The sequence below is a fragment of the Abrus precatorius genome, unplaced genomic scaffold (genome assembly GCF_003935025.1).
Source record: "Abrus precatorius isolate BTA unplaced genomic scaffold, Abrus_2018 Scaffold2, whole genome shotgun sequence".
Lineage (NCBI taxonomy): Eukaryota > Viridiplantae > Streptophyta > Magnoliopsida > Fabales > Fabaceae > Abrus > Abrus precatorius.
In genome coordinates this window covers 8,016,959-8,034,982 of record NW_020874362.1, presented here as the reverse complement: position 1 = coordinate 8,034,982, position 18,024 = coordinate 8,016,959, and the positions used below count along the sequence as shown (strand labels likewise).

Below are 18,024 nucleotides of genomic sequence, written 5' to 3'. Positions count from 1 at the left end.
GATGATGGGTGTGGTGGTCAGAGCTTCTTTAAGCATATTAAATGCTTCTTTACACTTTTCATCAAAATTGAACTCAGCCTCCTTTTGCAACAGCTTGAACAGAGGAATGACAATTTTGGAGAAGTTCTTAATAAATCTCCTGTAAAATCCTACATGGTCAAGGAAAGCATGAACCTCTCGAACACAAGAGGGGTAAGGCAATTGTGCAATAATATCTAATTTTGCAGGATCTACCTCAATGCCTTTTTCAGATATGATATGGCCTAACACTACACCTTGCTCTACCACGAAATGACATTTTTCAAAATTTAGCATAAGATTAATGTTAATGCATCTCTTCAAAACTTTTTCTAAATTAACTAAGCATGCAGAAAAAGATTGGACATATATAGTGAAATCATCCATAAAAACTTCTATATATATTGCACTAAGTCAGAAAAAATGCTTAATATACATCTTTGAAATGTTCCTGGAGCATTGCATAAGCCAAAATTCATTCTCCTGTAGGCAAAAGTGCCAAAAGGACATGTAAAAGTGGTTTTTTCCTAGTCTTCAGGTGCTATGCAAATTTGAAAATAATCAAAAAAACCATCAAGAAAACAATAATGAGACTTACAAGCTAACCTCTCGAGCATCTATTGGAAGATAGAACCCAATTGGGTTGTTGTTGCAAATTTGGTAAAAGAAACTTATTAGTATAAATATTTGCAGCATAAGCCTGAGGATTACTTTCTAGAGTATCAACTCTTGCAGTGTAGGGCAGCTATCAGTGTAATGGTTTTTAGCTGAACAAATGCCACACAACATGGCTGGAATAGATGGTGGAGGAGGTGAAGATGCAGCAACACTCTTTTGTATAGAAGCCAATTGCTTCACCAGGGATACTAATTCATCAAGCTTGTGTTCCAGCTTACTAGATTCAACAACTTGTACTTCACTCACATTTCTGGTAACACAATAATTTTGCCTTGTTGCAAATTGTTGGGAGTTGACAGTCATGTTCTCTATCAAGTTGCGCGCTGCAACCGGAGTCTTGTCTACTAATGCCCCTCCACTTGTGGCGTCTATCATGCTCCTATCCATGGGGTACAGTCCCTCATAAAAGTATTGGATAAGCAATTGATCACTAATTTAATGGTAGGGGCAGCTGGCACACAACCTCTTGAATCTTTCCCAATATTGATAGAAGGTCTCTCTCTCAAGTTGTCTTATCCCACAAATTTCCTTCCTAATAGATGTAGCTCTTGATGCTGGAAAAAATTTCTCCAGGAAAAGCCTCTTTAAGTTATCCCAACTGGTAATAGATCCGGGAGGGAGATAGTAGAGCCAATCCTTGGTTGCATCCATCAGAGAAAAAAGGAAGGCTTTCAATTTAACATACTCCTCAGATACACCTTGTGGCCTCATGGTCGAACAAACTATGTGGAATTCCTTGAGGTGCTTGTGTGGATCTTCACCTGCAAGACTATGGAATCTAGGCAACAAGTGTATCAATCCAGTCTTAAGAACAAAATGAGCATCAATGTCAGGATACTGTATGCATAAAGTTTGATAAGTTACATGAGGTGCAACCAGTTCCTTTAATGTTATTTCATTATCAGCCATTTGGTCCAATTCAGAATTTAAAGAATGTGGTGATGAGTAGATAGATGAAGGAGATGAAGGTTCCTCAAAATGTTCAGAATTATGCCTAAGTATTCTAATGTTACTATGAAAAGTCCTATCAATCTCTGGATCAAGTGGATACAAGTCTCCAGGATTTGATCTGGTCATGCACTAGAAACTAACTATGAGGAATGAAAAGAAGTTAGCTAAATGAACTAGCAAAAATGCAGCAAAATGCATATAACAATTATGCAGAAAACTATTGTCTAAGTACAGTAAAATGAAGCAGAAAAGTTAAGCAACAAGAAATAGAAAGAAATTACAATTAATTGTAAGAAAACGCAACACAAAGTCACAAATTCTGTAGAATTATGCAGCAAAAATAGAATAAAAATGCAGAAAAATTAAGAACATAATACTAAAACAGAGTAACTAATAAGTTCAATGCAAAAATTAACACCAAAGTCCTCGGCAACAACACCAATTTGATGAAAAGAAATTTGTCGCGAATCATCATGAAAATATAAACAGAAATTAATGTAATACTAGGGTGCTAACCTAGGTCGACTCCAACGACAATGGTTGAGAATATGCATCAAACATGTTAAAAACATTAATTACAAAAACAATTAAAAAAGGGGTTTGTGTAGTTTCAAGATTGAAATAAAGAGCAAGAAGCATAATTATGATGTTCGATCAACAAAAAGTAGTAATCCCTAATTTATTCATATGGACTCTATCCTGATTCCTCTCAAGATTTTAATACTCTTCCTCTCCTCCCAAAATTCGGTTAATTTAACAAGCAAAAATCAACCTTATGTTTTCATATGAATTTTAAGCAATCCATTGAACTCCAATATCTCATTCCTTAATTACGCAATCTTATAATTAAACAAGAATTAAGCAATTCAAATTTAGAATTTCATTAAAATGAATTAGGGCTCATTATGCAATGCTCCCTTCATTCACCCATTAATTCAATTCAAGAGATTAGAAAGAAGAAACTCATGAAAGAAAAAGAATAATATTAACATTCAAACCCAGGAATTCAAGAATCTAAATGAACACACTAGGGATTACAAAAGAGTTTAGCCTTCTATGAGGATGGGTCTTACAACTATCAAATGAAAATGGGGAGAAATCACTACCATCAATGCAAGAAGTAAAGAAAGATAAGAAGAAAATTGAAATCAAACTCTAGGTTGAGGCCTGACTGTCACCCAAGGCTGACCTAAACTCTATAAGCATTCCTAAAATGGCAAGAAATCTAAGAGTATCAAAAAGCTGCTGACCTAATTTCTAAAATTATATTTATAGTGCAGTAGTCGTCACCCATAGTAGCTACTATAGTTTCATAATGGTTACGCACAGATGCTCTCATAGTAGCTACTATGGTTTCATAGTGGCTACGGGCAGGTATCCCTTGCTATTGACCCTCTCTGAAGTGTTCACTTTGAACTCATAGTTGTTACGTGCAAGACTGGGTGAAATTGACTTTCTCTGGAGTGTCTACTTTGGGTTCATAATAGCTACACGCAAGTCTGGGTGATTTTTGGCCTTCTCTAGAGTGTCCACTATGGACTCAAAGTAGCTATGTGCAACACCTCTTTAAATTGGGGTCTCTATAGTGTCTACTATAGAATTAGAGTGATCACTTTGGTTTGCCCTCTGGATCTAGTTTGTTGTAGAGTTCACTATGGAATCCAAAGCGGTCACTTTTAGCTCAAAATTTCTCAAAGGCTAGAAATCCATGAAATAAGCTTAGAAATTCCTGCATAATTATTCAAATGATCAAAATTGCAAGTTATATATATGTAAATCAATGTAAATTAATCAAAAATTAAGAAACATATGATATTTGACTAAAATGATGTTTCTATGCTATTTACACTCCCTAAGTCTACTTTTTCTATTAAAGAACACTAAAAAGACAAGTAAAAATCCAATAAAATGTAGATTCATCAATACATTAATAAGGAATATATACAAATTACAAGCTATAATTTAGGCTAACCTTTAGGCAACTAATGCTACAAAATATACTTAAAATAATAACAAATTATTTTGCATAATAATATTTATCACTAACTATGGAAAAAGTTAGTCAATAAGGGATGCAATTACCACCATGATTTGATATTGCATGATTTTGTTAGATGAAGTCTTGATTAAGTGTTGTATCTTAAGATCTTATGTTTGTGGTTACATGTTATTAATCCAATAGCCATTTTTTCAAAATTTCAAAACATGAATTATACAATAAATTTTGTCCAAGTGAAAGAATGTTAGATTTTTTTTTTCCTGTAAAAATTATTGTGGGTTACAATTAATTGTGATTTTTTATTTTGTAAAAAAAAAACTAACATTATAATCCATTTGAGGATACTTAAGCCTACTAATAATGTGATCAATTTAGAATTTTATACACTTAATACTAATTTATCTGAGATATAGTCTAAGCCTAACCTCTAGGCCCTATGATGAGAGGTGCATAGGTTAATAAATATTGTGACTAAATACAAAACATATTCTATTTCTCTCTAGGTTTATCCCATTGAAAACTTATAATTAAGAGGATGTGATCAGGTACAAGGAAGACTTGGCTCTATTGCTCGGATTTAGCTTCTTGTTCATAAAGATTCATATCTCGTAAAGGCTAAACTTAGTACAATTCATTATGTCTATAATAAGTAAGTGAATATTATTGTTATTCTATATATGATATATATATTGATGTTATAATTTTATATAATTACCTCTAATTTAATTTGAGCTTAGAGATTTAAGATTCAAATAGTAAGGCATAGAGAAAGTTCAAATCAATTATAAGGTTAGTTAGTAATTATGATAGCAATAAGTCACTTTTATAAGATGTGCCTATGGCTAATAGTGAGTTTCAAATCTTAACATAAAAGAAGGTTTATTTCAATAAAGTACGCTTATATCTAACAATAAGGTCTCCTTTAATAATATATGTACTTACTTAACAATGAGCTTCCAATTTTAATACACTAGAAGGTCTCTTTCTATAAAAATATGTCCACACTTAATAATGAGCTTGTAATCATAATAACAAAACTCTCCTTTGATAAGATATGTGTATACCTAATAATAAGTTGTCAATTCTAATTAAACATAAATTCTCAAAAGATAAGAGAGCTACATATACTTAATCATAAAATGCATTAGTCCTTCTATTTACGTAATTTTCATAAAAGTGCTTTCAACTCTCTCTCTTTTTTTTAATCTTTGTAGACCTTAAAATAGACACTCAATATATATCTTCCAATTTCTTATATCCCATTTAAGCATAGAAGATAAGTAACTTACACATTATAACAATTAACCTTCTATGTGATTCTCTAGCTAGAAGGAGAAAAAAGTACAATCATTCAAAACATTTATAAAATCTTTATTGTATAATTTTTAGAATTACCTTTTTATTTTTTTTATAATATTATTGAAAGGTATGCATACACACATATATTAAATTAAAAACAAGTGTGAGATAAAAATAATTATATATAATATTAATTTTTAGTTATTTAAAAAATAAGCAAATAATCATTTGTAAGGTTTTAAATTTTTTTTATTTGATCTAACATCTTATTTTTCAACTGTACATAAAAAGAAAAAGGAAAGCCTAAAATTCTATTTTGGTTAGTAGTGACAAATCACTGTTGTGGTTATCTTTCTATTTAAGTAATCTTTATATGAAAATAATAATAATTTTAGGGTATATTTAAAAATATAATTTTAGAAAGAAAAAAATGTTATGTATATATATATATATTGAATTTATGTTAATCAATTATTTTTATATTAAAAATTATAAAATTTAAATGTATTTTTTCAAAAATATCTTCCTCTTTACAAAGTTTAATTTTTAAATAAATTTTTAGATGAATATCATAGAGGAGAATTTTGAAATAATGTACAGTGTGACCTTGTTTCATCTTTTCTTTTTAACAAAAAGGCAAGAATGATTTGAAATATCGGTTTGTAAAATCATTCGTGTCTGACTTGTGAGATAAATTAGACGAGTGTAATGAATACCTTATAAAGAATGAATCTATCATTTACATTACGTGACATACCTTTTATAAAGGGTTAATTACTATTACAACAAGATAAGAGTGTCAGGTTTAACGTTCTAATCCTTGTTAATACATAGCGCTACTTTTAATTAATATGTTTTTAAATGTTGATTGATATATCTTGAAATATAAGTTATGCTCTCAAAAACAATTGTTACTTCTTTTTTAAGATACAAAATGTCTCTATTAAAGCATGCTTGAAAGCTCTCTAAAAGCAAAATATTGTCTGAGTTTTTATTATAATATTTTTATAGTTTCATTTGAGTATCAATCCTTTATTCAAGTATGCCAAGGGACACTCGCCTAAGTCTACTTTTTTTTTAAATGTTTTGTAATTTACTTTTCATGTATTTTATCTTTAGTTCCTAATAGACCTTTAAGGTCTCAAATAATATCAGTTTATATTAATCTATGTAACCTTGTTTTATCTTTATCGTAAAATTTAACACTAAAAGAGAAATATGTGATTCATTTTATTTTTTTAAATGAATAATTATATAATTTTTATAAATCTACTATTTATTTTCTCACATATGGATAGATATATTAGGCAAAATTATATCTTTGATCCTTTAACCTTTACACATTTTTTATTTTGGTCATTTAACTTTTAAAAGTTTCAATTTAGTTCCCTTACTTTAAAAATTATTTTAAATAGGTCCTTTTTCATTAAAATGTTAACTTTATTAAAAATTACTATTTGTCTTTTTTTTTTTTGTTGACTTCTCCGTCACTTGCGATTTCTTTATCTTTCATATCCTCCGCATTGATCTTGTTGAGCTTCTTGGCTCACTTACTAGTGAATTACTTAGCAACATTGGTTGATCATATGATAATGGCAAACTATAAGTTTATTCAAAATGTGGCCATATTCATTAAGATTTAGCTTTAACTATAGGTATAAATTGACGTGAAGTTTATTGGCGTTGATGCAAAAGGACCCTAAACTTTGGACACATTAAACTAAATGGCAAACATAAAGTTATTAAAGAAGAGTGTGTGTGAACATTCTACTTTGACAATAGAGTATTCCCATGAGAGCTGAAGGAGTGAAAAAGAAGATGGAGAAAGAAGAAGAGAAAGAGAAAAAAAGAAAAAAAAAATAAAAGAACAAATAAGTTACAAGAAAGAAGAAGATAACAAGTGAATTTTAACATAATTAATAATTTTAATTAACTTATTTTAAATATTTTAAAAGTTAGAGAATAAAAATAAAATTTTAAAAAATTGAAAAATTATATATATATATATATATATATATATATATATAAAGAAGTTAAAATACCAAATATATAATTTTGTCACATGATTAACTTTAGATTCCTTTTTCTGTCTCTAGGATTTAAAAAATTCTTTATAAATATTGAATTATATTTTTTATTAAATAAATTTTTTTGTCTAAATAAATTAAGTTTAAAAAATATAAATAAAAAACTAATTAACAATTCACATAACAACTTTGTTATATTGTCTAATATAATTTTTAAAATATAAATAAATATTAACTATATAATTATATATCTATAAAAACTATACAATTATATATCTATAAATGTTTAATTTATTTAAAATTTAATATGTTTGATAATATAAATATATAATCGTATTTAATTATTTAATTAATAAAATTTAATGTTTATAAAAAAAATATGAAGTAGAGTTCGTCTTGTAAGAATTACTTTTAAAATAATTTGATCTCACTTCTTATACATACACATATATTAATTTTTTTTTATAAGAGTTATTTTAATTAATAATTCTTTATAAATGTTAAATTTTTTTAATTTAATTTTTAAATAATATAACATGTACATGCTGATTGTATATATTAAAATATTAAATAAATCAAATATGGATGGATATATGTGTAATTTATAATCAATATTTAATTATATTAAAAAAACTATATTATTCGTTATTCAATAAAATGTTAATTGGTTTTCTATTTTGGACAATTCTTTTATAAACTTCATATATTTAAGAAATTTTTTTAATTAAACAATTATATATAAATATATAATTAGCATCTAATATAACGAACATAATATATTAACGTGTTCATGTAAATTTAACAATAAAATTAATAAATATTATTAATGAATTTTGATACTGCTTTCGAGGTCGAATTCAAGTTTTGTGTATGTAAAAAAAATTTAATAATAAATTTATCTACCGTATTTAAGTACATGATTACAGGTCAGATTTAGATTAAATTAAATAAATAATAATAATAAAATTAATAAAAAATTATTTTTTATACAAATTATTAATCCAGAAAATTTTAATTAAAGTAACTTAATCCCTACTCACTCCGTGTATAAAGCAAATATCAATAACTAAAATTTGTATGTTGATTTCGGGAATGTAAATATCTTAAAGCTTTTTAATTATATGAGAGAGTGGGAGTCATGTTAAACTGATGAGCCACTGATCCAAAACTTGCTACACAAGTTTAGTTGCCACTGTGCCTTTGTTTCAAGGACGACAAAAATCAGAGATAAACAGAAAAATTAATTTCTCACTTATTATTTTAAGGAGGTTGCAAGTGTTTCTAAACAAAGCCTAACTCTTATCGTATTATCTTCATTTACATGGAACCCACTTACAGTTCACTACCCTTTTTGTCTTGTGATTTTCTCTTATTTACACACGTTTTCTCTTCTCACGTTTTTTTAATTCACTTTTTCCTTTGTTTCATGATTCTAAGTCCATGATTGTGGTGTGAGGCTGAGTTTGCGTGAGTTGTTTACACTCTACGAACACACATGTTGTGCCTCCCATAAAACATTGTGATTTGTGACTAAGCATCGAACATATATATATACTATTGTTAAGCCCACGCCATGTTCACCCACGTATTATAAGGGATTATTTCGCTTTCTTCAAAGAGTATCTATTACTTAGGTGAACTTCAAAAAAATATTTAAATTCTACTCCTAATTTAATTATTCTCATTCATACTTTTATAATCTCTAATAAATTATAATAAATAATATAAAATATGTTAAAAAAGGATCTCTCTCGCAAATTATGGAATGAATCATTAGCATTGTTTCACAGAAATTCATGTGAATACGACAACATTAAGTTAAATAGAAAGATAGAAAAATTAGTTGATTTTTTAAATATATTATAATATATAATTTTACCTCATTTAATATCATTAAATGTAATCTCATCATCAACATTTATCTTGATTGAATTTATTTTAATTTTTCTTCTACTCTGATTATTAAAGACAAATTAATAAATACTTTATATAAATTATAAAATGCCTTATAATGAACTCTATTAAAACTTTCTAGAAAATATTTTATAAAAATGGTAAAAACTAATATTTTAAAAAATAAAAATGATAAACAAAAGTAAAGTTAAATACTTAATATTAAAAAGTTATATAATTTAAGAAAAGTGATAACAATTATTAAAAATATTCTTGTTTAAAAATGAGGTGGGACATTTATAATCAATCATACAGGGATGGTTACACTCTAGGTAAGATAACACAAGAACACTCACTCATATACGACAAAACTCTCAGTCTGGGAAACAAAACGTGAGTGAGGGACATTTTCAACATAGGACTCTGATGTTTGATAGTGTCCCTTGTTTGTGAGGCTGTTCGCATTGCTTTCTCTCGTGCTACCTCCCATCTTTTAACGTATTTTGTGCTTCTATAAAAACACAAGAAAAGGAAACGAGAGAAAAAAGGTGATTCTATTTCGAAGAGCCAAAAAACCTGCAAGAGAAAGTTCTCTGTTGCAGTGAAAAAGAGCTCCAATAGATAAAAAATGGCGATGTGATGAGCACCTTCTCTGAATTTTTATTTGATGTTGGATGCGAGAATTTGACAAGAGGAACCAAGTCTGAGGTAATTTAACGATACTTTATTGATAATTATGATTTTTAAATACCTTCATAGTATTAAAATTTCTTAATTTTAATTATTATATTATCACTCTTTTCTTGTTCTTTCTGTCTTTATAATTTCTCTTAATTGTCTAAGAAACATTTTACTTCTTTGAATTTGATGATTTAATAAAATCGGTTCTATTACTTTACCATTAGTATTATTTATTCTAAAATTTTGACTTAACTTCGACCTGATAAAACTCAATAATACATGAGATACTATTTATTAAATTTTAAAATTTAATTATTAATATATAATTCTTTAAAATCTATAAATTTTAAGAAAATGAAAACAGTTAATTGAATTAGCATAACTTAAATTATAACTTGAATCTAGATTCAAAATATATTGAGCGAGTTTTTAAAATCTAAACCTATTAAAATTAATTTTAAATCAAACAAAATTAGGGAGACAAACTGATCATAAATCTCCACCAATCCTACGTGTAGCCCAAAGAAAGGACCAGGTTGAAGCATTCAAGAGGGTATCCCTTGCCGATGCATTCCACAGACATCCCTTATCTAATGACGTGGGCAATTTTATTTTATGTTTTTAATTTTAGTCTACACGACATCTAAGTACGATAACTTTATTTAATCAAATAAAATTATTATCCGCGATAAAAAAAAATTTCTTCAAATATTTAATGCATCTAACTATTTAAAATTTTAAATTCGATACCATTACTTAAGGTAAAATAATCTAAACGGCATGGGCAATTTGCACGTAACACTTTGATTGATTTGTTTTAAAATTAATTGTAAATATTATATTTTATTTAATTAAAAACATGAAAATTTATTTTTTAACTGAAAATCAGATGAACACTAATCATTCGTGGACGACAACGTTGTCCTCAATAGTAATTTTGTCATTGGAGTCACTGTGTACTACTCTGAATCTGTAAGCGCCACCACTCACCATAGAAACACATAGTTGGGCGAAACACCCTTTTCGGCACACAGCAAAACACAACATAGAACATACCAAGTTCAAAAGCATGGTACCTGACACGCTTCAACTGCACTTCACCATCAAATTCGAATAAGCCACCGAGAGATAACACTAACAACAATAAGCGCTTACTGTTTATGCCACCCCGTCCTCCCTGCTTCTATGGTTTTCCCTTTAACTGTGATTTGTTTCATTGCACTTGATTATTCTCTGCTGTTTCTGTTTTTATCTAGGATACGAATATAGCCTGTCATAATGTTTTCTAATTAATTAAGTGTTGATTTTCTCGTGCCCAACAAATGTTCGAAGAAATTCATAAAAAGAATTTTGAAAAGTGATTTCTTTTAATAATCTGGTTGTTTAAGTGCATACTTTTTTTTATAGTCTTCTTAATGATTTTTATTAATGTATTTGTGTTGCCTTAATAGGTTTTTAGTATATCTTTAGCATAGGGGTTATTGGTCTTCAACCTAGAAATATTGGAAGGAATGGGATTGTAAGTTTGTGATTGTAATGACCGGGATGAGCTTCTTGGAATTGTAAAACTTGTTAGTTTGAAGTTGTGGTTCCACAGTGATGAATGTGTGCATTTAGGGACCTGATGTCCAATTTTCACGAATGTTTCTTACATTTCCAACCCTTTTGCAACCCCAAATCTTGGCTATTATTCGGATTTCTTTACTGATGATTCAGAAAACATGAACTGTGAATTTTCATCTGTAGTTCACAGTAGATTCGACGTTTGAAAATTAACTTATATGATGATTGTTTGGTGCTACCTTGTGCACAAATGTCTTAAGAAGAAACAGATGTCTCCTACCTGCAATTAGGAGTCTCCAGGTTAATGTGTTAGGAGTTAGGAGAGAGGGAAGGGAAAGATAGTTGAGGTAGTTATTGAGGTTAGTTAGTGGAAGGGATTCGTTAGTTTGAGTTGGTTTATGTGGTAAATAAATAGGATGAAGATGTAAGGGAAAGGGATTCAGATCTGTTATCATTTGTGAATTGAGCTTTTGCTCTTTGTGAAATGAGAAATTTATACTTATATCTTTATGTATGCATGGGTGAAGAGCAGTTGGAACTTGGAGTAAGCACACACTTGATTGGTTGAATTGTTAATTGGCAATTGGAATTAGAAGTTATGATCATATACATATTCTTAATCTCCTGCCTTTGAACTGAACATAGTCGTAACTTTCTTTTCTTTCAGAATTACGGTTGTTGAAGAAATCATAGCAAACAGATTTAGACAACTAAATAACAGGTGTTCAAGAAGGTTCTGTTATCCAGCACTAGCACCCAAGGTTGGCCCCTTTTTCTTCTATATGTATGTCATTTATATATATTCATCTAGTTTAAAATGAAGATTTCTCATGTGAAAAGTCCGTGTCTAATTTGTTCAATGCTACTGTTCTGGTTGCTATATGTTTCAGTCCCGTTGTATTGGAGTTTCACGCATTTTATTCTAAGTTTATCATGCTTAAAAGTTAAATGGTGATCTGTTTACTTTTTCTTTTCACTAAATATGATTGCTGTCTTGTAGAGAAACTGCATGTCACTTGTCTTGTTGGTAGCTTGTTAATGATGTTCCATTTTCGGTTCTGTATGTGTAGATATTGCATACCTTTTAGATCGGGCCTTAAATGTGCATTTTTGCTTCAAAATAATTGAGTTTTTTATGTCCTGCTTTTGGTGGGGTTGAATTGCTCTTTACTAAAAGAAAACAAATAAAAAGTATAAAACAAAAGTAGGAAAGACAACTAAGTGCTGTGAATGTCGTCGTTCAAAATGTTAATCACCAGGGACCCAATTCTCTACAACTTTCCATAAAATTTTAGATTTAAAGACAAAACACAAACCTAGCTAAAAGCTGCTTTATGATCCTTCAGACTTAAAAATCTTGATGTTTTGTTACATATTGGGTGGCAAAGCGGGAATACATATTCTGAAAATAAATTATTATTATTCTGATTTGCGAAAACTGTATGAAGAAATGTAACATGTGGTAGTAACAATAAATAGAAACAGATGGACTCCTTATGTCAGGTGATGATAATGCTCAGACCTATCTATTTGGCATAGCAGTTTGGTTCTTTGACTGCCTAATCTAAGGAAGTATACCCTTTCTTGCTTTGGCAAAGTAGATGAATTTATAATTTATACTGTGCACTGCATATTTATTTGTCACTTGTTATAAAATAATTAGTCTTCATAAATCTCTCATCCTAATGCCCAATTAAAAACAGACCTTGTTAGATTTTGCTCTAGCTTCATTGCTGCAAACTGATGGAGGAACAGGTTGCTGGAATCCCAGCACTTATAGCTCACTCCACTTTTAGGATAGCAATGCTTAAACCCTCTATACAAGTTATCATTAATTGATGAGAAACTTTGTCTTCATCATTGATTTGATGAATTCAAGTAACAAAGAGTGAGGCACTGTTTTATGTGGTGCCTGAACTAGGAGATTTAGTCTTTTTAGTCATAATTTCTTATTAAAATTGACCACAAATGAGAGAAGTAATTATAAGCTTGTTGCAATTAAATTTACTGCAGACTTCTGGCTGTTTGACATCATTTTCTTTTACAGATCAGATTAAATACTTCATTGTTTTATTTTGGGCATGCATCTTGATGTTCTACTGTTGTTGCTTTTACTCATCCTAATGCTAATTTATAATGAAAGTTCTTCTGAAACAGGTATATCTTAGACTCTTCAAGATTCATAACTGAACACTTCAATGCAGAAAAGTACTGGAGATATTACAAACCACCTGCTTGGAGGTTTATATTGCTATCTAAGAAGATGCATGTTTTCCATTTTATCTGTGGGTCCTGTGCCAAATCATATTGCTTTCATCATGGATGGGAATCGTAGGTATGCAAAGAAGAGAAACATGGTAGAAGGTGATGGCCATAAGGCTGGATTTACTGCTCTCATGTCCATCCTTAGATACTGTTATGAATTGGGAGTGAAGTATGTGACTGTCTATGCATTTAGCATTGATAACTTCAAAAGAAAGCCTAAAGAGGTTCAGTCCTTGATGGAGTTGATGCGAGAAAAAATTGAGGAGTTACTTCAACAGGAAAGCATTATTAATGAATATGGTGTTAGATTACATTTCATTGGAGACATGCAACTATTGACTGAGCCTGTCAGAATTGCTGTGGAAAAAGCAATGAGAGTTACTGCCCACAACAACCAGAGAGTTCTTTTAATTTGTGTAGCCTATACTTCTCGTCACGAGATTGTGCATGCTGTTCAAGAGTGCTGCAAGGAAAAATGGATTGAAGTTCAAGCATCAAAAGAAACAAAAGTTACCAATGATGCATTTGCAAGAATTGATCAGGGCTTGAAAGAAAATGGTTTTGATTCGCTTTTTCATGATTCACGTAAAGACTATCTATATGCAACCAAAGCTTGTAGTAGTGTACCTGAAGGAGTGGAAGATGGTGGAGAGAATGATGGCATGTATGAGTATGATGTTGAAAAGCATAAGAGTAACTGCCATGAAGCTGAAATCACATCACGCAATGAGCTTATTGAAAGGGCTGAAGAGGGAAAGTATAAGCAGGGTGAAGTTCGTTTCATAAAAGTGGTGGATATTGAGAAGCACATGTACATGGCAGTGGCACCTGACCCAGACATCTTGATCCGAACTTCTGGAGAGGCTCGCCTCAGCAATTTTCTTCTTTGGCAAACTAGTACTTGCCCTTTGTATGCACCAACTGCACTTTGGCCTGAAATAGGTCTAAGACACTTGGTCTGGGCAGTATTGAACTTTCAGAGACACCATTTTTATTTGGAAAAGAAAAGGAAACAGTTCTAACTGCATCCTTGTTCGCCAAAATTCACAATGTAGTTCATGTTATGGCTGTTTGTTTTTTCTTCTTTTTTTGAAAGACTACTTTTTGCCTTTATTTTTCTTTGATAAGAGTTGTTGAAATTTAAAGAGTTTAAGTAGAAGAAAAGGAAAAGAAAATAAAAACGCTTTGGATAATAGAATACAACATTGACGTGGTATAAATTACAATGCACTTGCCCTTGTTTATTTCAGGCAATTATGTGTGATAAAATACAATGCAGTGTTCCTTATTTATTTCAAAAATACTATAAAATATAAAAATTGTACTTTATCATTTAAAATATTTTAAGATACACTAATAAATTCTAATTTTTTTGAAAATATTTTAAGAGACACAAAAGACATAAGTTTTCCATGACTACATAAGTTTTCCATGACTGAGGTATAAACTGTTTGAGGGATTAATGGCATGTATAGTTCAGCTTAATTCAAGAAAAATAATCATTTATTTTTATAATTTTTTAAAAATATTATAAAAGAATAGTTTAAAAAAAAAATTTGAACTAAACATGTACTAATTTTGGGTTTGAGCAGTATTGGACTTTCACGTGCATTATTTTTGCATGTGAAAAGAAATAAAGTTTTAGTTGTAACCAAGTTGTAACCTTATCAGTCAAACTCACAAACTAAATAATGCAATGACATATTTCATCTTTTTGGAGCATTTTATGATTTTTATTTTTCTTTGGTTTGCTTGCACCCATACGCGCGCTACGCCTACTCGTGAGACAGGTTCGTCACTTGACGTAGGACAGATCCAAGCCGTAGTCGGAAAAAAAAAAGGGCTAAAATAAATATATTTTATTGATGTTATAATTTTTTTATGTATTAAAAAATAGTTAATTGTTAAATATTAATTTTTATGACAAATATATTATCTAAATAAATATAACCTTCATAGTTAATGTATAAAAATAATAATTATTTATCAATTCTGCTAATTTTATAATAAGAAATGAAATAGAGGGGAATGAAATATATATATAGAGTGAAAATGGAGTTGAAAAAATATATTTTTTGTATGGATTGAAATAAGAGAGAATGAAATAAAAAGTGTAAGAATAAATGATTAAACTAATTAAAAATAATCATAAAAATAAATTTAATTAAAAATATTTTTTATTATCATATTTTTAATAATAAATTTTATTATTTTAAATATTTTTATATTATATATAAATTATTTGAAAAAAGTAAATAAAACAAAAGTTTAAGAAGTTTCATTATTCTCCCCAATTGTGACTCCATTTCATGCCGGGAAGGACTATGGTAAGTCTCATCAAAATTCTTATATTTGACTTAATTCAAAAATGATATATATTTTTTAAACTTTTTTTACAAATGTCAATATTTAAATAATAATATATTAAATAATAAACTAAATTTGAATTTATAAACTAATGCTCAAGTTTTTCTAAGAGTTTCTTTCAAGAGTTCATTTTTAAAAAAACAGAGAGAGACTATGCTACCCCTTTTCTTTTAGGGTTTGCTTAACCCTTTCCTTATTTTTTTCCTTTAACGATACTACAGTGAAAGAACTCCTTCTAATGGTATCTACAAAAATGAATGAGAGCTCTAGCCCTCAGATTCCTCGATTCAAGAAGGAAGTGCTAAAGGCGAGAGCGAAGGCTAAGAAACGCTCAACAGACAAGGCTGATCTAAAAGATTGCAATTCAAAGAAAGGTAGAATGAAGGCTATGAGTCCGCTGGAGGTGTTGAATCAACATATACAAGAAGACCTGTGTTTCTCTTGACCATCAAATAATATCGCCGTTGTGACAAAGGATCTTCCATCCCTCTCCTCCAAGAAGGAAGCGATTATAGGGAGATCTGAAGTAGAGAAACATTCCTAAAAAGAGGTAGACCTCAAGACCCATATATCTAAGAAGGTTCGAATGGAGGATGTGGTCTCTCAGGAGGTGCTAAATCAACAAATGCAAGAAGATCCAAGTTTTGATCTTCTCGCGAATCAGGTTCCCTCTAACTCTTGCTCTCCTTCTTCTACATCCTATAGGGATAAAGTTTTAGTGCTAAAAGATATATCTATGGACTTAAGCAATGATAAAATTCTCAGATCTGTAATGGAGGATTTTGATATCCCTCCAGCAAAAGGTGTGGGCGCCTCTGATGTAAATGTTACTAAAGATCTTTGCCCTGAGATTAGAATCCCTTTGGAAGACTATGAGCAATGGTGCTCACTTTGGAAATATACCCTTATAGTAAATATCCTAGGAAAATCTACAAGTTTTAACTTTTTAAACCAAAAATTGGGTACTTTGTGAGGGAGGGGAGGAGGAGAAATGGGGACCTAAAAATTTTAGACCTGAATAATGATTATTACCTAGTTAAATTTGACAAAGTAGAAGACTACAAATTTTCACTTTTTGAGGGACCTTGGCTAATTTTAGACCAGTACCTATTGGTCCAGAGGTGGAGACCTCTTTTTCGACCCAAGGACTATAATCTTAAAAGAATTGCAGCATGGATTTGAATCCCTTACTTACCTCTAGAATTGTACAATCAGAAATTTTTATGGCAAGTAGGGTCATGTCTGGAGACAATGTTAAAAATAGATCCACACACTTTTTTAGTTTCTAGAGGAAAGTTTGCTAGAATATGTGTGGAATTAGACCTGAACCAAAAGTTGGTTCCTTCTTTCAAAGTGTTAGGTTAGGAATTTAGAGTAAAGTATGAAGGTTTACACTTAATTTGTTTTAACTGTTGTAGATATGGTCACAAAATGGACCTTTGTAGTGAGAAGCCTGATTTTAACCCTAATGTTCAACCCCATATTACAGATCCGTCTGAATCCATAGTTAATAAAAATAATGGAGAAGATTCTAGAATAATTACTACTAAAATTAATACATACCCTAGCCCAGAAGATGAGATTAGGGATGTTAAGGGCAAATTCGGCCCTTGGATAATAGTTAAAAAGCCCATTAGAAGGAAACCTGGTTTATCTAGGAATAGTAATTCCCCTATCCCTGCTGGAAAAGGTAAGGATCCCATGCTAGGATCTCATTTTGATGTTTTGGCCAATGCTGAGACTAAAGAGATGCATAAAATTACTTATGACTTTAAGATCACACCAGGTGATCAACATGTAGATAGTACTAAAGAATCTAATAAGGGTAACTCTAGTAGGTTTGATCATGCAGGGAAAAGTGGCCCAAAAAACCTTGCTCCTAGCAATAATAAGAAAGTAACTCAGCCCAATCACAACATGCAACCAGCTAAAGTTCATAAGGATCCTAAGGAGGATTCGCTACCTATAGAACAGAACCCATATATCTTTGAAGATAATTCTTTAAATAAGAAAAATAATTGGGAATAAGACATTTTCCTTATAGAAAGCATATGGAGAATGAGATTATACAGAACTCTTATAATAAAGGATCTATACAAGACATTTTAGGAATAAATCTAGGGAGTTGTTGGAACTTCTATACATTCCCTGGAAGGGATATAGAGAGTGAACCCTTTGACCTTGGACCTAGTATGGATATAGATAAGCCTGTTAGTAGCACTGAGTGATTAGCCTTTAGATATGAGCTGGAATCTAGCATGCTTTTGACCAAGCATCCTAAGG

The 18,024-nt window shown here is 30.1% G+C and overlaps 1 protein-coding gene across 5 annotated transcripts; it reads left to right on the top strand.

Moving 5' to 3' along the window:
* The first annotated feature begins 10,502 nt into the window (after positions 1-10,502).
* LOC113858744 (dehydrodolichyl diphosphate synthase 6-like) lies at positions 10,503-14,531 on the top strand. 5 transcript variants are annotated; one of them, XM_027491489.1, is made up of 4 exons: positions 10,565-10,734; positions 11,777-11,870; positions 12,613-12,681; positions 13,267-14,438. In XM_027491489.1, the coding sequence occupies exon 4, from the start codon at positions 13,308-13,310 to the stop codon at positions 14,394-14,396; it is 1,089 nt and encodes a 362-aa protein (XP_027347290.1). In that variant the 5' UTR covers positions 10,565-10,734; positions 11,777-11,870; positions 12,613-12,681; positions 13,267-13,307; the 3' UTR covers positions 14,397-14,438. The 5 variants fall into 5 exon arrangements, with proteins under 5 accessions (XP_027347289.1, XP_027347290.1, XP_027347288.1 ...); XM_027491487.1 differs by having other exon boundaries at positions 10,565-10,903; positions 12,613-13,185; positions 13,223-14,438; XM_027491488.1 differs by lacking the exon at positions 12,613-12,681 and having other exon boundaries at positions 10,503-10,734; positions 13,267-14,531.
* The last annotated feature ends 3,493 nt before the right edge of the window (positions 14,532-18,024 follow it).